General features: G+C 41.9%; 1 protein-coding gene across 2 annotated transcripts in view; it reads left to right on the forward strand.

The window, feature by feature from the left end:
• The window catches only part of PDE6A (phosphodiesterase 6A), a 167,234-nt gene extending 147,275 nt beyond the window's left edge, over positions 1–19,959 (forward strand). Inside the window, exons 18-22 of one of the 2 annotated variants that reach the window (XM_040344508.1) lie at positions 8,600–8,663; positions 10,727–10,801; positions 15,060–15,143; positions 17,444–17,606; positions 18,371–19,959. In XM_040344508.1, the coding sequence (XP_040200442.1) occupies positions 8,600–8,663; positions 10,727–10,801; positions 15,060–15,143; positions 17,444–17,606; positions 18,371–18,456 (472 nt within the window). In that variant the 3' untranslated portion in view covers positions 18,457–19,959. The remainder of the gene's footprint in view (positions 1–8,599; positions 8,664–10,726; positions 10,802–15,059; positions 15,144–17,443; positions 17,607–18,370) is intronic. The other variant, XM_040344509.1, reaches the window with a different exon arrangement.
• The last annotated feature ends 148 nt before the right edge of the window (positions 19,960–20,107 follow it).

The raw sequence follows: 20,107 nt of genomic DNA on the forward strand, positions 1-20,107 counted from the left end.
AGGTTTTACATGATTGTGTTATCTCTGAGCCGTTATCCCAGTCCAGGAAGTAGATGTTGATTCTGGGAAATGCCTGAACAAACCTGGTGCTATCTGCCTGCACATGAAAGCATTGCTAGGGGGAGTACTGAGACGTCTGCAACGAGTAATCAATATCTGTAACTATAAGGCCCCATACTCACGACCAAACATGTTTGCTGAAACTGGCCCGCGGACCAGTTTCAGCATACATGTTTGGTCGTGTGTAGTTACGAGCGTACAGAATTTCACCGTACATTTGCCCGCCGGGCCGTTTTTCAGCAGACATTTATTTCCAAACTTGTTTTAAAACCGTCCGCTCAAATCCTGTCCGAACGTACATGTTTGGTGGTGAGTACACAAAACCAACGTACAAAAACCCCGCGCATGCTCAGACTAAATGAGGCCACGGGAGCGCTCGTTCAGGTAAAACTCACGTTTCTTTGGGATATGGCACATTCGTCAATAGAAAGATTAATTCTAGCAATAGAACACTGAAGCAAAACACACAATAACCAATGCTTGATGCCGTCGTTTTCTTCATTCTTCTCTTGCTATAACTAATCAGTTATTTAGCTCATGTTATTTCAACTGAGTTGTTCCATACTCAAAAGTGACATTTGTTAGCTGTGATGTAGTAAGATTTTTGCAAACTTTTATTGGCCCGACGTATCATATTTTTAGTGGTCCTCCACATTTCAATTTTTTTGCTTTTAATGTTTAATGGTTATCTTTCCCACTTTCTTTAGGTGTTTATAGTTATGTCACCATTTAGAATATTTTAATAGGAAATAGTTTTGATTTAGCTTTTGTTTGTATATTTAACATGATTTTGTTGAAGGTTGTTTAAATTGTCTACCATGTTGGCACACCAAATGACCCCCCCCCCCCCCACATGAGTTAGTGAATATTTTAGATTAATCATTTTATTTGTTTGTAATGTTTGATGCCTAAAATAATACCCACAGTATTACAAACAATAGGCACGTTTTTCAAATCAACAAAAAGGCTTTTATTTGAGCAAATTATAAAAAGGATCAAAAACAGAATGGCAGCACTTGAACAGCTAGCAACATACATGCAAACTTGCATTTGAAACATGGTGAAGGATAAACTAGCCAACCTCAGGAAGCACACAAAAGAAAATCTGAAGCAGCAGCACATAACCAAAGGAACCCAAGCTGTGGTAGTCCAAACAAGATGCCATTTGTGGGGGATCAAATGGAAGGCAGGGCATCAACGTCTCCTCTTCCTTGCAACCTTCCTTCCAGGCTGCCTTCCAGCGGGTCTTCCCTGGGCCCTTGCAGGTGGGGATGATGTGGCAGCAGGAGAATGGTGTTCAGCAAGCCGGGCCGGGTCACATAGCCCAGTGTCTGGGGTCAGCAGCTCCCTCTGCATCCACCAAAGGGCCTGGTTGATCACGCCCTTTGCCAGTTGCCTCTGCTCCTCCGTGCCTTGATTCAGGTCATGTGCCACGGAGGCACTGTAGGCCTCAGTGGGGTTGAGGGGGGCCCTCATGATGGCACTCGCCTCCTGAATCATTTTCAGGCTGGCTTCCTCCACTGCCCCCAATTTCTTCTTACGGCCTGGTGGCCTAATATAAAGTGGAGGAGCCTGGCTGGTGGTGCTTGTCCTGGGGAGCTGCTGAACGCCACTGGGCCCGGCCTCCTCCTGGCTGCCACTGACCCCTTCGGCCTGGCTGTCAGTGAGGAGAGGATCTGCCACCTCCTGGCTGGTCTCTTCTTCCTGTGTAAAAAAAAGGGACATGTTGTAATATATTTAGGAATATACTCACTCACATTTTCATGCTTGAATCTTATTTTTTGCCTTGAATTTAAACTTGAAAACAGACTCACCCTCTGACCCCTGCAGTTGTCATCCCTGACACCTATTTGTTTGCCCACGATTTTAGATTTTTACTTCCCAGCTTGTATTTTATTAACCAATATCAAGTCAAGAATCAAACAATAATTAAGATTATTACATAAATAGTTATGAAACTACTATACCTCATCATCGTAGAGGCGCAGATCTGCCTCTCTGTCAGCCAGGCCCTCTTCATCTGACTCTGCAGGGCTGTTGTGATCTGGGGAAGTCCCGCTGGGAGGTAGCGTGGAGGAAAGGTTGGGATTCAGACTCGACATTGATGGCCTGCCTTCCAGTTGATCCCGCAAAAATGACATCTGGCTGTAATACCACAGCTTGGGTTCCTTTGGTGGTCTTGCTGCTGCTCCAGATCTTAGCTGCTTTTGGTGAGCTTTGTACGCTCTCCTATATGTGCCCCTGAGGTTGGCAAGTTTATCCTTCACCATGTTGGCACTGCATTCTGGCACCCATGTCCTCATGTATGCTGCTAGCTGTTCAAGTGCTGCCGCTCGTACGTCCTTATTGTGGTAATGGTCCTGCTTTGAATCCCACAGGATGGGCATTTCCCGAAATTTATCCAGCAAATGCTGGATAATGTCTTGGCTCTGCAGGAGATCCATTGTGAATTTTTTTTTTTTTTTTTTTTATTCTAGATTGAAAAAATGAAAAGAAACCAAAAACACAATTAAAAAAAGCCTCAGCATTTACATTGATAGAATATGTTGTTAAAAAAGTAGTACCTATATAGAAATACAAACACAGTGTCTCTTGTTTAGAAAATGCTGGCCAGCTCTGCCCCATTGGTTGGTTTTAGCTAACATTTTTTTTTAACATGCCGCCCCTTTGGTTACATTGCAGGAAATAATATAAATCTACAACCATACACAATTATTACAAATGACAGCATTCATCAAGGCACTATTGCATGTGTAGATATCCTGCCCCTCAGCATTGATTACATGAAAGAAACTTCCTAATGACCTCTGTCCAACCAACACAGAACAATACTTGGCCTGATCTGAATACACCCTACATAATTACTAATGAGTCACAGCATTTTTGATCTCTCTATTTTGTGATGTCTACAAAAGCATTTGGGTATGAAAATCACATTCTGGTATCCAAGAGACATAATAGCTTAATAAAACTGTGCAACCAACAGACCAAACCCCCATCCCATTGCTCTACATTTTAGAGCCCGCTGCTGATCCCATGTTTAAATTTCTTACCTGCCTCTCTCACAATCCTCGTTTCTTCCGCTCGCTGAATTAACACGTAACCTACGTAATCACGTCAAGCGCCTTTTATCCACTCCGCGTATGTATGAAACGCCGCCCTCGTCACCTTTGCCATGCCCCTAATCAATTGAAAAAGTAAATATGGCGTTAACTGTGTAGGTTCTGGAATCGCGCGAATATTCTCCGCGTAACCTACGTCAATACGTTGTTGGCATTCGCGACACTCCGCATATGCAATAATCCCCGCCCTCATCTCCGCCCCTGACGGGACATTTCCTCGTTTCCACGCCCCTAATCTCTGTGGGAAGGAAAGATGGCGATGTCACACGAGCGGGCACGGAGCTCTCATGGCGCAAGTGAAGGGACAGAGGCTGGACCGTCCCGATCCAGGCCTAAAAGATATAAAGCCACTAATATGGCGTTCGAAGAAATGGTGGAGTTGGTTTACATCATGAGGAGGAAGGATTATGATGGTGAATGTGGGCCCTACAAAACACCGAACCGTAGGAAGTCACACATAATGGACAAGGTGGCAAGGAGAATGAGGAGAATGTTTGGTGTCACCAGGTCAAAGGAGCAACTCCGGAAGCGTTGGTCCGATTTAAAATTGAGGGAGCCACATCACATGAAGAAGATCCTCAAAATTCTGCGTAAAAGTAAGTCCATATTATTTAAGGGGGGGGGGAATGTCTGCAATAATGTGTTGACATGTATTTTTTCACATCTGCCTCCTTGGCCTGCTTTTACTTTTGAACACGTGTAGATACTGTATTGTGTTTATGTCAAATAACAACCTTAAACAAATTTGGTGAAATAGTAAACACGCGTAATATGACATTGTTAAGCAAAAATGTGACGTTACTCCAGGAACAACACACCTGGACATGGCTGACTGGCCCCAAACTTGGTTTTCCAACATTGTTGAATAGCAAAATCACAGAAATTAAATTGAGTGAATGTGACAGGCAAACAAGATTCATTCTCCAAAATGCAAATAAAGCTGATGTTTTAACATCTTGAAATGCAAAGCACCTGTGTCTCAAAAATCAAAGTATATTTATTTGGAGGGTCGACGAGAATTAATGTTTTGGGGGGACATCCATTTGTGTCACTTCTTTGCAAAAAAGGGGCAGGATCAGAGCTTGGCCTAGAACTACGCCAAAAATGGAGGATTGCTGAAAGAATAAACAACCAAAAATCATCATAAATGTATCGTCTATGCAATGTGTGCGATTTATGATATCCAATATCAGTGTGCTGATGAGTATACCTTTTGTTTTTTATTATTTCTTATAGGGGAAAGAAGACGCCAGCAATTGGAGGAGGCAGAGAGGGCCAGACACCCGGAAAATCAAACACCTCCACATGTTGAGCAGGAGGAGGCTGGGGAAGGAAGAGAGGAGGATGTGGAAGGAGAAGAGGATGTGGAAGGAGAAGAGGATGTGGAAGGAGAAGAGGATGTGGAAGGAGAAGAGGATGTGGAAGGAGAAGAGGAAGGAAGAAAGGAGGAAGGAAGAGAGGAGGAAGAAGTTATTTTGGACTTAGAATTTCTCTCAGATGAAGGGCAAGTGGCGGAAGAACAATTTGGCAAATTGCAAGAAGGTGGATTGATGGATGAAGGAGGAGTCGAAGATGATGGGGAGGTGGTGGAAGAAGGAGGAGTGATAGAAGATGATGGGGAGGTGGTGGAAGAAGGAGGAGTGATAGAAGATGAAGAAATTGGGGATGTGGAAATTATCAGGCCATCAGGTCAGTGTCACCCCTATATTAATAGGGCCAAACATATGCAGATAGGCTGGAAATTATTTACATATTTTGAATGCCAATTTGTTTCTTTTTAGGGGATCAAGATGGAGTAGCACATTTTTCACGTGCAAGTGCTTCTATCATTATACAGCAACTAATGGAGTGCAGCACGGAAATGGACATTATGCAGGAAAGGATGCTAGTCATGGAGCAGAATGTGCGAAATGTCATTTCAGAGTGTAGCACGGAAATGGAGAACATGCGACAAAGGATGCTAGTCATCAACCAAAATTACAAAAATATCATGGACATGATGGGCCGTGTCAAAGACTGAACCACAGAAGCACATCCCCCGCCCATCCCCCGCCCACAAAACCCTTTTTAATTTTTGTACTTTATAATACGCCAAAATTTCTAAATGCACACACAGTGTGCCAATATGTGCTAGCTGCCATCACAGACTATCTATTGTCTGTGCTTTGTGGGTACAAACCCCTCCTCGATCCTCAAGTAGTTGAGAGGAAGGGTTTGCTCCCACAAAACACAGACATTGATCACCCATGATGTCAGATAGCACATGTGGCCATTTGTCTGTTTAACCAATGACATTTGGCGAGTTTTCACTGAATGTGTGCATTTAGAAATTTTGGCGTGTTCCAGTGTGAAAGCACACCATCCATATGACTGACTGCTGTTCATTTTTTAAATTTTTGTTTGGTGTTGATCTTTTTTGGTTTGTAAATGTTTCCATTTTCAGATCACAAAACGAACAATAAATCTCACCTAAAGAAAGAAGTTAACTAATTGTTGTAAAAAAAAAAAAAAATTTTGTGTTGTGTTAAAATCTTGTTAAAAAAATTAGACACAAACAAATGACAAGCCCAAAAATTCTTGCGTATAGTTTCAGTGAAATTATTGTTACATTGTGTTTCGATCATTATTATTGATAATCACTGTCAATAAAGACAAAAAAATAAATAATTAAAAGCAAATATTTTGTCTCAAGATTTTGCAGGAAATGTTTTCTGCCTAAAAATACACATTTCTTGTTAAAAAATGACTAAAATAAAAAAAAAAAATGAGACATCAAAAGCAGAAAAAAGAGTGGCTTCTTATTTCTAGACTGAATACCCAGTTAGTAGATGAGTGAATAATGTGCAAATGTGGTTAGTTAATACATCTGAGTAAGTAAATCTGGCACTAGAAGTGCACTATTTTTGGAGATAACCTGGAAGACAGAAAAATAGAGAAAAAGCAGTAATGACAAACAACTGTATAAAGTCCAATGGTCTAATTATTTATTAGTTGTGAGAATATTCCTTTCTTTTGGGGGCCGAATTAGAAAGAAATATGATCTGGCATAGCAATGGCCCCCCGACCCATGAAGTACTCAACATATTTGTCGCGTACCTCACGAGCAGATTGGGGGGCCAAGCCAGCGCGACCAGTGTCCAGGCCAGGAATGTTCTCTGAGGGTAGTCCTGCCTCAGAGCCCATGGGGGCTAGGTACGTCTGGGAGTGCCTGCGTAGAAAATTGTGCAAAATGCAGCAGGCAAATATAACGGTGTTCAATTTATATTCCGCCAAATGTATCGATGTCAGGAACAGGCGGAACCGGTTGCTGAGGATCCCAAAGGCATTCTCGACTACCCTCCGAGCCCTGGACAACCGAAAATTGAACACACTCCTCTCTGAGGTGAGGGTCCTCTGGGGAAAAGGCCGCATTAGGTGAGGTCCAAGGCCGAAAGCCTCGTCCGCTAGGAACACAAACGGAAGTCCTTCCACATTATCTTCATCTGGTGGCAATGCCAGACCACCAGTTTGGAGACGATCATAGAAATCAGTCCGTGAGAACACTCCCCCATCTGACATCCGGCCGTTCTTCCCCACGTCCACATATAGAAACTCATACTGTGCCGACACCACCGCCATCAACACGATACTATGATAACCCTTGTAATTATAATAGTAGGACCCCGAGTGGGGTGGGGGCACAATGCGGACGTGTTTCCCATCTATTGCTCCACCGCAGTTAGGAAAATCCCACCGCTCGGCAAATTGGGAAGCCACAGACTGCCATTCCTGTGGTGTGGAGGGTAGCTGTGGGGACAAACAAAAAAAGAGATTTAGTACTTTGGCACATAAACATTGCAAACATAATCATACAAGCATCCTTGTGCAACTTTACATTTTTTAAATAGCATTTGCAAATTATGAAGGGAGAATTTCGGGGCACAAATATATAGGGCCAATTAATTAATAAGAGACTCCACAGCCCTCTGATGGGGACAAAAACACTTTGAAGGGGGGGTGGGGGGTGTTTAAACTGTTTTTAGAAAACCAAAAAAATAAAAAAAAAGTGGCATGGTGGGGGTTGGCCCGAAGATAGCATGCTGGACAGGTTAATATTGGGTAAGATCAAAATATGCAGGTAGGCCAAAATAAAAAGAACATGTAAAAGCTGATATCAACATGCATAGTGAGAAAAGGGAACGTTAGTTAAACACACAGCATATCTGGGAAATAAAATAAAAAGTTAGTTTGCCACATTATTAAAGACACATTGTGAGGTTAAAATGAGGAAACTTACCTTCATATACTCCTCGTGCATAACTTTAATGATGGCAGCACACGTGTCCGGTATGATGACCCCAAGCGCCTGCGGAGAGATGCCTGTCGAGAACTTGAGGTCCTGCAGGCTCCTCCCAGTCGCCAGGTACCGCAACGTGGCAATAAGCCTCTGCTCGGCCGTGATGGCTTGGCGCATCACAGTGTCCTGCCTCGTGATATAGGGGGACAGAAGATCCAGCAGACTGTTGAATACGGGGTCCGTCATGCGGAGAAAATTCCTATAGTCATTAGGATTATTCTCCTGGATTTCCCTAAGCAGAGGCATATGTGAGAACTGGTCACGCTGGCGCAACCAATTCTTGGTCCAGAAACGCCTCCGCCCCCTGTTTCTGGCCAAAGTACTGGAATAATGAACATATCCAGCAGCCATCCCATAAACAGCACCAACTCGCGAAAATTGACGCTGCTGCTCCATCATGGCTTCAAACCGGCCGGCTGGTCAGTCAAGAACACACTCCAACAGAAAGCACAATCAAATCCAGCGGTACCTGCAAAGAACGCACGACACACAGATACGAACGCACAGTACGAATCTGCTAAGCAGAACGAACTGCACGCCTGTACCCGAATGCCAACTACGTACCCACAAGCACACGCACTGAACGAGAAAATACTACCTGCTAAAGCCTGGAGACCGAGAAGCGCGAATCAGCTCTAACCAAACCTTCACTAACACGAGCAAAGCCGTAACTAGCAAAAGCGGAACAGAGGGCGTCGCCATTGACTTTGGCCTTTCCCTTTATAGTGACGTCAAACGTGGATTACGTGCACGCGTTCAGGTCCGCAGGGAAATATCGTCCGCTGGTGTGTACAAGCCAGCGGGCCAAATGAAAAAACAGCCTTGTACGCCGGAAACAGCCCGTCGGACATTTCGAACGGACATGTTTGCTCGTGAGTACTCGGCCTTACACTTACACTTTACATTGAATTTTGTATCGTTTTTTTGGATCAAGCCTCTATACTTCTGGATTATATTTAACTTTGCTTACTTTTATTGCATCCATGTTCTTGAACTTTATCACCAACTCATATTTTTAAAAGCTAAAAGCCAAACGTAATGTTTATTAGTACATTAAATGTAACCATTTTTTTCTATGTAGGGCAATGATGATGACAGCCTGTGATCTCTCAGCTATTGCAAAGCCATGGGAAATACAAAGCAAGGTATACATCTAACAAAAAAAAAAAATAGAAAATGACTGCAACTGTTTTAGATATGACAGACTATATACATAGTGCAAGGAATTTATCAAAACTGGAGGAGACAGAATCTGGAGCAGCTGTGCATGCCTACCAATCAGCTTCTATCATTAGCTCGTTCAGTTAAACTTTGAAAATTAAAGTTAGATGCTGATTGGTTGCCATGCACAGCTTCTCCAGTTTTGAGAGATTTCACTCACTGTATATAAAAATGAAAAATATACGAATTATACAATTTTTTACCTTTTCCTGATAAAAAGTAAAATAGTAAGGCAAAAGAAAAGGCAATTTTACATATTTTTAGGTGCATGTATATGGGGCATTTAATGACCAGACATGCAAAGCTAGACTACAATATTTATTGTTTATTCAATACACAAGATTTTGTTCAGTTACTAGATTCACTAACAATGCAACTCTTTGGTCCAGCTGCCAGAGGACTGTTGTGTTCCCACAGTGGGCAGTATTTATGCTGAGTGATTATTACATCCAAGACATAGGCCCCGTACACACGACCAGTTTCCTCGGCAGAATTCAGCTTCCGACCGAGTTTCTGGCTGAATTCTGCCGAGAAACCCGGCCGTGTGTACACTTTCGGCCGAGGAAGCCGACGAGGACCTCGGCGAGGAAATAGAGAACATGTTCTCTATTTCCTCGTTGTTCTATGGGAGCTCTCGTCCCGCCGAGCTCCTCGGCGGCTTCAGGGCTGAACTGGCCGAGGAACTCGATGTGTTTGGCACGTCGAGTTCCTCGGCCGTGTGTACGAGGCCATAGACTAATTATGCTGAGTCCACAGAGAGAAACATTGCAAGGTCAAGAACATTCTCACACTGTATTTTTCCATCACATCATAATAGATGTGTATATATATATATATATATATATATATATATATATATATATATATATACACACACAGTATCTCACAAAAGTGAGTACACCCCACACATTTTTGTAAATACTTTATTATATCTTTTCATGTGACAACACTGAAGAAATTACACTTTGCTACAATGCAAAGTAGTGAGTGTACAGCTTGTATAACAGTGTCAATTTGCTGTCCCCCTCAGAATAACTCAACACACAGCCATTAATGTCTAAACTGCTGGCAACAAAAAACTGTTCATTGAGGGAACCATGAATGCCAACATGTACTGTGACATACTGAAGCAGAGCATGCTCCCCTCCCTTTGGAGACTGGGCTGCAGGGCAGTATTCCAACATGACCCCAAACACACTTTCAAGTTGACCATTGCCTTGCTAAAGAAGCTGAGGGTAAAGGTGATGGACTGGCCAAGTATGTCTCCAAACCTAAACCCTATTACGTATCTATGGGGCATCCTCAAACAAAAGGTAGAGGAGTGCAAGGTCTCTAACATCCACCAGCTCTGTGATTTTGTCATGGAGGAGTGAAAAAGCACTCCAGTGGCAACCTATGAAGCTCTAGTGAACGCCATACCCAACAGAGTTAAGAGAGTGCTGGAAAATAATGGGGGTCACACCAAATTTTGCCACTTTGGGCCCAATTTGGACATTTTCACTTAGGGGTGTACTCACTTTTGATGCCAGCGGTTTAGACATTAATGGCTGTATGTTGAGTTATTTTGAGGCGACAGCTAATTTACACTGTTATACAAGCTGTACACTCACTACTTTACAGTGTAGTTTTGTATAATTTCTTCAGTGTTGTCACATGAAAAAATATAATAAAATATTTACAAAAATGTTGGTTTGTGGGGATCCATTAGTACTGCTCCTGCGAAACCAGAGCCACTCACTATGCAAGGTATAATGTTCAAGCTTAGTCCCCTAAAATACAATGGCTTGGTATCTGCCAAAAAGGGACTAACTTGCGTTATCTCGCAGGTTGTCCTCTCTTTTTCAATGCTCTTAATCAATGGCTTTCATACGTCCAATAAAACTAGCTCTATTTTGAGTTTGGAGGTTCCCTCTGCTGTAATTTAACAATGTGTTTAACTGTTTAGCTGGAACTGCCCTTTAATTCATTAAAATGTTTTCTTTTGTAGGTTGCATTGTTGGTTGCAGCTGAATTTTGGGAACAAGGTGACTTGGAAAGGACTGTTTTGCAGCAAAATCCAATTGTAAGTATAACTTATAAAGAACTGTGATAAAAAAAAAAAGGATATTGATAAAAAAAAGCTAATTTGTAGCTAAGCTTTTGCAAATAATCACAGGATGAAGATTTTTTGATTATTTAAAGACAGTGCAAGCTTTCATGTATAAAAAAAATTCTGTATTGCATAGATGCATTTAATATTGTACTGATCCGCCCCCCCTCCCCCACAGGAGCCGCTTGGTAGATTGGGTTCTTTGTTGTTCTGCCTCAACTCTGAGAACAGGTTAAGCAAATGTATACTGCACTGCTACTGCACAATTATAGATACCCTGCACACAGTATCAATCAGCAAACATCAGACTGGTTAGTGGTAAATGAATCCAACATGTTGTCACCAGTTTCAGTAAACAGTAGTATGCACGTAATTCAAAGTAAAGTATTAGGTCAATCACAATTCACTAGACAATATATTCACTAGGCTATAGCAGCATAGAATGAAGTTTTGTGCAGCTAAATTAAAGTAGAGTAAACCACAAAATCAGCAATAAGTAATGACATTAGAAAACAGCAAGACCAATGATCACCAATGCTGTGATAACTCCTCTGTAAACAGTAGGCTATATCCACTTTAGAGTGCACTCTATATGATTGGTAGCGATGAAATGTAAGACTCTCTAAAGAGGTACCTTTTATTATGGACAATAGGCAAAGTTCTTTACAGTAGCAGTCTTTAGCCCTAGTTCTTCAGCTAACATTGGGGACCAGTCTTTACAGTGGTGCACATAAGTACAGTCCCAGTAAAGTCTGCATGCAGTAAATAATGCTGCTAATTAGATGGCCAGTCCCTATGTGCTCAGTCTCTGCTAGCAGAAACAGGTTAATGGCAGCAGTGTCCTCTCATCAATCCCAGTGATAAAGCAAAAGGGGTCCCGCTGTTCAGATGTCAGCTCACTTCTGAATCTGCCTGGAGTGACTCTAGTTCTCAATGTGCCCACTTCAGTCTCCTCGCAACAAAGAGAAAGTTCCTTGGTATTCAGCCTAAGAAAATACAACTCTCTCTGCCTAAGGGCGCCAGAGTGGCAGGGGTGGTAAATTCTCATACCTCCTGGATTAGCTGGGACCTTGTCAGGATTTGATGTGGATCCTGGAGCAGAGCCAAGTGTCGGAACAAGTTCTGACACTTGTCTCCAGTCACTTGCCTGGCAGGGGCGCGCTAGTTTGGGCACCAGTGTCACCTGTCCCACAGCTTGTGCGGGGTGTTTGGTGTTCCACACGCTGCAAACTTCCCTCTGCACAGCACCCGGCATCTCTCTCCACCGGGCGCCTTTCACACTGTAAGCCGCATCCTCCGCCTCATCCAACTCCTCCCCCTAGGCTCTGATGTATTCCTGTACACAGGCAGGAGGAGCCAGGGAGGAGGAGCGACATTGCGATAAATGTTCCGCTCTGATCTGAGGTCTGTGATTATCGTACTGCAGATGACACTATAGATTAGATGACATATGTGGGGGGGAGGGGGGAGAGATTGGGAGAGGGAACACAGGAATTGCAGTGATTTTTTTGGAGTACGGGGAGGGGAGACTGGACTTATGCTAGGTAGAAGGGGGAGGTTAGATGTGATGTCTGACCACCCCCCACCACAAGTCCTCTCTCCTCTCAAAACACCCCCTAGAACATACAGTATCTTCTTAGCACGCCCCCCCTCAGGACTCAGGGCCCGTTCACACCATGAATCACACAAGAACAAACTTTTCTTTCCTGTGCAATTCACATGCATTCAGCCCATGTATTTGTTCAGGGAGGGGAGAGAGAATTTGTGTGTGGGGGAGGGGGGGTTACAAATTAGTGTTGGATGATTTTTTATTTATTTTTGGAAGGGAAAGATTTGGGATTTTCACTGAAAGGATGAAGTTGGGGGAGGGGGGAGATTTTTTTACTCTTCTTATTGCTACATTGTGCGGTACACACTCCTGTTCTCTGCGATCTGTGCATTGCACTCTTGTCCCCTGCATTCTATGCATTGCACTCCTGACCCTGCTATCTGTGCATTGTGTTCTCCTGAGCTGTGCTCTCTGTGTGCCATGTATTCCTAAACCCAGCACTGACTACATCTCTCGGTGCATTACATACTCCTGATCCTTGAACACATTTTATTACACACCCTGACCCCTGCAGTCTGCATTATGTATCCTAAACCTGACACTGACTGCAGAACCCTGTGCATTGCACATAGCCAACCCCCTGCACTATATACACAATAGTGTACATTATATACTTGTCATCAAGTGTTATTTGTCTTAACAGTTGCTATTTGCTATGCAATCCCTGACTATTTTAAAGAAGGTCTTCTTTAAAATATATTTTTTTTAGCTTTTTGTATATTTTCATTGTATTCAAAATCATGTGCAATGGAAGCTTTTCATTCTTATTTTATTTTTTATTATGATTGTGCTGGGGTTTATATGTGTTCGTGACACTCTTGCTTGTGGCATAGCAGTGAAAGCATATTTTATATGTGCAAGGAATATTTTGTTAACCCACGCCCCTTAAAAGAGAAGTATGGGCTTCTTTTATTTATTTTTTATTTATACTTACCTAGGTGGATGCTGCATCTGTCCCCCGGCGCCTCTGCACTAAAAACCGAGCGATCAAACACCACTGATCGCTCAGTTCTCACAGCTCCCCGAGCAGAGAGTAGACTGTCAATCACAGCTCTCTGCTTATCTCCCTGCTCACTCATTGGAGCGCTGGGCTGTGGAGGGGATGGGGGCGGCCGTCTCAGGTTCTCAGCGACTCGCTGAGATGGGTATAAGTCCAGATACCTAGCGTATCCAGACTTCCGTTGTCGGGATGATGCGGTGCTCGGACTGACATTCGTGACATCAGCAGAGAGCGGACTTCAGTCCGCTCTCTGCTGAAAATGGATGCTGAAAACGGGTCACAGGAGTGCAAAACGAATTGGTGGAGGCAAGGTATTTTTAACCGATTTAGCCGGCAGTCAATCGAAGACATAAAAAGCATTGTAGCACAGTGTCTTAAATTGCTCTGTTTCCAGCCGAACACCCGGCAACAATATATTAGAAATACTATGCACTTACAGGCAGCAACCAATCCAATTTTAGGTTTTATTATGTAACGTAGACCAAGGGTCTTCGTACTATGGCCCGCAGGCCACAACTCCAACATTTTATATGGTTGATAGCAAATGTCTGTGAAAGTACCCTGGTTGGCTGGCAGTGCTCTGTGTATTATAATATGGAGGTTGGTGCATCCACTGCCAGCCAGCCATGACCCTACCACAGGCCCCCCGATGGGCATTAATGGATGTAAGGTGGGCGCTGATAGGCACTCCTGAATTTCTTTATAACATTTTTTTTTACTTACTGAAAATATTTGTAAAATTCACAATGCAACCCTTGTACTGAAAAGTTTGGAGACCCCTAGTGTAGATAGACCAATAAAGGTTGCTATGTGATTGGTTGTTGCTGGGCATTGATGGGCTTACATTTCAACAGTGGAATGGTAGAGTGACTTAGGTCCAGATTCTGGTACCTGCGCTGCAGCGTAACGTAACACGTTTACGTTACACCGCCGCAAGTTTTCAGTGTTAGTGCCCGATCCACAAAGCACTTACCTGGAAACTTGCGGCAGTGTATCGTAAACACGTCCGGCGCAAGGCGGCCCAATTCAAATGGGGCGGGTACCATTTAAATTAGGCGTGCTCCCGCGCCGGACGTACTGTGCATGCTCCGGGCGCAAGTTTCCCGGCGTGCTTTGCGCGAAATTACGACGCGCCGACGTGTTGAGAATCGCAACGTGCGTAACGTACTTACGCCGGGAAAACAAAAAAATTCAAAAGCGACGCGGGAAAGACGGGCATACTTTAACATGGTGAAGTAATTTTCCACCATGTTAATAGCAGCCCTATCTTTGCGACGGGAATCTAAAACTTGCGACGACGTAACGATGGGAAAAACCTTTGTGGATCGCCGTAACTGCTAATTTGCATACCCGACGCTGGTTTACGACGCAAACTCCCCCCAGCGGCGACCGCGGTACTGCATCCTAAGATCCGACAGTGTAAAACAATTACACCTGTCGGATCTTAGGGCTATCTATGCGTAACTGATTCTATGAATCAGTCGCATAGATACTCTGAGAGATACGACGGAGTATCTCAGATACTCCGTTGTATCTCCTTTGTGAATCTGGCCCATAGTTCTAATTTATAGAAAATTATAAAATATATATATTTCAATGTATGATTTTTTGTTTTGTTATAGCCAATGATGGACAGGAACAAAGCTGATGAGCTTCCAAAGCTGCAGTGTGGTTTCATTGATTTTGTCTGCACGTTTGTATATAAGGTATGTGTTTTATAATGTAGTGCGTTATAATTTGAGAGCACACATTAACAGATACAGAAGATTTATCTGAGTAGGAATTTTAAAAAATGATCAGGGTTCCACAGAGACTATCCTTTTGTATTACACAGCGTAAAAGTATTTTTTTAAAAACAGGGTCTGATCCAAGGTTGACACAGCCATCAGAAGCATGAATTAGTGGACATTTAGGTATTCCCACATTAGTAATGTACTGTATACACTTTGTTTTCTTCACAACTACTTTACAGATCTCTATTTTTTTTTATCAAATTGGTTGATTTATTGCTGACAAACCCTGCTCCAGCAGGGGAAAAGTAAATCCCTTCCTAAAGGCAATCGGATATTTCCTGGATCAACAATCACCAGCTTTACAAAATCCTTTTCCAGCATAATGGTATCATATCATGACTTCATGAACATTTTGTGACATCTACTGGTGCTTTTAAAATGTACAACATACGCCAGGCTAAAAAAAAAAAAAATACATCAATATATCTCTATAATCCCCATGCTTTTCTTTCTTTATTCGCTTCAGCCCCCGAAGAATTTAACCCCTTAATGACCAGGCCATTTTTTCCGAAATGGTACTGCTTCCCTTTAACTAACAATTGCGCGGTCATGTGACGCTGTACCCAAACAACATTTTTTTCATTTTCCTACAAACAGAGCATTCTTTTGGTGGTGTTTGATCACCTCTGCGATTTTTTTTTTGCGCTATAAACAAAAAAAGGCTGACAATTTAGAAAAAAAAACGCAATATTTTTTACTTTTTGCTATTATAAATATCCCAAAAAAAACAAAAACAAATTTCTTCCTCAGTTTAGGCCGATATATATTCCTCTACATATTTTTAGTAAGAAAAATAGCAATAAGCGTATATTGATTGGTTTGCGCAAAAGTTATCGTGTCTACAAAATAGGCGATAGATTTATGGCATTTTTTTTTTTACTAGTAATGGCGGGGATCTGCGATTTTTATCAGGACTGTGACAGATCGGACACTTTTGACACTTTTTTGGGACCATTGACAATTGTACAGCGATCAAAGCTAAAAATAGCCACTATTTCTGTATAAATGTCATTGGCAGGGAAGGGGTTAACACTAGGGGGCAATCACAGGGCTAAATGTGTTCCCTCAGTGTGTTCTAGCTGTACTTGGAACACACAATCTGTCTCCTCTCCCCTGCCAGAACGTGGATTTGTGTGTTGGCTTTGTTCTGGTTCTGACAGGAGCGATCACAGCCGCTGAACACCCACATCGGCTACTCTGTGACACGATGAGCACATGCGCCCCCTATGCCCCTTGAAACGCCCAACATACAGCTAGGACGGCTCGCCCAGGGGTGCTCACCTGCCGCAGTATAACTGCGGCGGCTGGACGGGAAGCAGTTAAAAATGCTGCAAGTACAGGAAAATGTCAGCTCCTAACTTTGCCTCTGCTGCACTTAAATCCCTGCAGCCCTGCTTGAATTATTCTTGGTGAACTCCTCATACATTATGGAGATGAGGAGGGTCATGCTGTTCTGTATCTCAGGCAGGGCTGGCAACACTGTGAGGCAGTTCAGTTAAGAAGAAGCCAAATTTTCAGCTCACTACAGGAAGTTGGGAGCTAATTGGATTTTTTGGCCTGGATCAACAGTTTTTTTGTTTTTTTTTCTGTACATAGAGATGTGTAACTTCTATACTTTCTTACTCCACTTTCCTTCCCTCACCCAGCACAAGCTGCATTTTTACCAGAATCTTGCAGTCTCAGCGCTATGCCTTGTTTACATCCTTTGCATTGGATCAGAGCGGGATCTCTCCAGATTTTGGTCTTAAGAGACCTTGGCATTAGCAGGGTGGACTATGATGAGGCACTGAAGCCTAGCCCAACCACTACAGTGCACATAGCCACACGGATAAAATCAAAGTGTTTGCACTTCCAGATCAGACAGGCTAGATTCACATTGGTTGCTTCTAGGCGTGAGGTCATCTCCTGATTGTCTTCAGCTTCAGGAGATGGCCCTTTAAAGGTCTATATAAGATTTGGCCAGCAGGATGTAATCAGTGCACCTGACCAAGAATCTGAGATTATTTAGTATTCAACTGAACTGAGGAGTGTGGGCTACTTTCCTATAGGCCAGGTGTAGTGGGCAGGAATTGATGTTGTACGTTCTGCATTAAAATTAAATATTCACATAGGTTCATGTCTACATCAAAATTCTATATTTTTTCTTACATTGTTACACAATATCATATGGTAGGTAACCACCAACCTATAACTTGGTGTTTGTCTTAACACAGGAGTTTTCAAGATTTCATCCAGAGATCCAGCCAATGTATGATAGGATTTTGAACAATAAAAAAGAATGGAAAGCTTTGGCTGATGAGTATGAGGCAAAAATGAAAGCTTTGGAAGAGGAAAAGCAAAAGAAATTAGGCATTCAGCCTGCAAAACCAGGTATGGGTGGGTTTACCCTAGTATGTTTGAGAAAAAAGTATCTTATTGCATCTATTAAATCATTAAGACAAATCGAAAAAATTCCCATTCTTGAGGCTCCATTTAACTGGATCTAGAGTACCATAATTTAAAATATTATCGTGTTTCAGTAATAAAAGTCTGATATTTTAATGAAATTAAGATAATGCCAAATACAATGACTCATCTCTCCATATGGTTGTAATTGCTTGCAGGCCTACTGTATGCCTATACATTTATAGGGAATGTATAAAGTTTTGTACATAATTTATGTTATGTTATTATTAGGAAAAGAATACATTGAAACATGTCAGTTAAATCTAAATATTTCATTGCCACATTTCCAGCCAGCAGGTGAAACCCTAGGTTCCATTTTGCATGCTTTTATGGCTAGTTTCATCTTTTTAGCTAAAAACAAACAAACAAAAAATGGTTTACAGAGTTCAACAGCTCAAGTTGAAATTTACATACAGTCCAAGGGCCCAGGGGAGAGACTTGTCATTCTCCCTACCTGCTCTTTTCAGGCAGCCCTGTGAGTTAGAGAAAGACGTCTGAAATCAATCATATTCAGTTGTTCTTTCTATTTAGTAAACCCATCATTTTTTATGACACCAGTGTTATAGGTGCACTTTGTGTTACATGTTTTGGAAAACAATGATAGCATCAACTAACTTCATGCTTCTGAGTTCTCTTTAAATTATAGTTTACAGTTTACTACATAAGACATACTTATCATCTTCTCGTCTTTGCAGCCCCAGCCGCTACAGGAAAAGAAAATGGCGGAAACGTCCCAGTAGCCGAACAAGCACCTCAGTCCAAAAGTTGTTCTATCTTATGAGATTGTAAATATTTTCTTTTTTTTTGTTCACCTGTTTTTGGTAGGTTATTGATACATTCAAATATCATGCTAGACCTAGGTACTGTAAAGCATACTTTGCAATTTGTATAAAAAAAATGACATTAAATATAACCCATATGTGAAAATCATATTTTATAGTTAAATGTCACATATGTTTGCCTCAAATACTGTGTATTCTTGCTGACTGAAATAAACGATGAAGCTGCAATCAGTGCAGTAGGCAGTAAAGAGATACTCGTATATATTACTTTTGACTGCTGTCAGCATTGCCGGTGGAGCAGCAGCCATATTGGCTGCATTAGGTAAACACCTATCCAATATCTTTTTCTAGTTTTGTATAGCCGAAGGAAGAGTTGGAACCTCTGTCAGGTTGAGGGGATCCAATCTAATTTTTGTCCTAGTCACCATTTTCATGACTCCGAGGAATATCCGTTAATTTATTGCTTTCAACATCACAGGTGTAAAGGGGGTATTTCCCCAATAGTGATATTTGTTCTGTGGATGACTGCCAAGGATGGAATCTGCCCTAATTGTTTCCTACATCCTGCCATATCTCTAGAACAGGATTTAATGGGACATGGACAGTCTTGAAAACCTGACAGAGATTCTGACCCCTCCATGCTCTAACACTCCACAGACTAAAATAAAGTTTTGGTTGGTGTTCTGCTCTAAAATTAGTTTTTACCATTTACTAAGCAGGCAGACAAACCAAGCAAAAGTTAAAAACAGCAGTTTTTTTGTTATATTTTTTACTGGTATTAAAAAAAAGTTATTTAGAACAGAATAGATGTTATTGGAGGTTTATTGGAAGTCCTTTGGCAGATGTTGCTCTTAGCCTCCCTTTTGTCAAACACTCCACTTCTCTTTTTACGCCAGGAGCATAAGGTAGTATATGAGATGCATTTTGGGGCTTTACCCCATCTTCAGCATTGCTTGTAGGCAGACACCAAGGAGGGTGGATAACTGGGTCTTTCTTCAGCTTGAAGCCTAGCATCACCCACCTCAGCTAATCCATTTGCCTAGCTGTGTCTGAGATAGAATGTATTTTGACCCTGTGGTTTCGTCATGGGACTTAAAAAGAAAAAAAAAGCTAAGGAAGCATATAAGTGACAAAAATGTTTATTATTATTCTATGCAATATAGGGATATTCTCCCCTTTGACCACAAATGTAAGGAGCCTTCTCCCCAATGACAGGCTGACTTTAAGTATATTTTTTAGAAGTAAAATGAAGCAAGAACTCATACAGAATCCATCCAATTTGCAATGATTTCAGGTGAATTGTTTTGTTTCAGTCAAAGAGAGAAGCCTCAAATTTTAAACCATAAATATTGTGGATGATTACAATGCTGTGATTGTAATATGCATGCAGTTATAAGTGTATTCAGTATGAACCTTTTGGAAATTGTGTTATTGTGTATTCTCGTGAATAAACGATGATAAGCCCTCTCCATGTAAATAAAAGTCTGATCTATCCACAATCAGCCAAGCCAAGAAATCTTATGTAAATCAATATTCATTTAATGTGTGTGCAGTCTTTATGAGAAAACATTTCTATATTACTATATTATAAATAGCTAGAATAAAGCAGGAGCACAACAGGATGCTGATATATATATATATATATATATA

This window comes from Rana temporaria, chromosome 3 (genome assembly GCF_905171775.1).
Source record: "Rana temporaria chromosome 3, aRanTem1.1, whole genome shotgun sequence".
NCBI classification, from domain to species: Eukaryota; Metazoa; Chordata; class Amphibia; order Anura; family Ranidae; genus Rana; species Rana temporaria.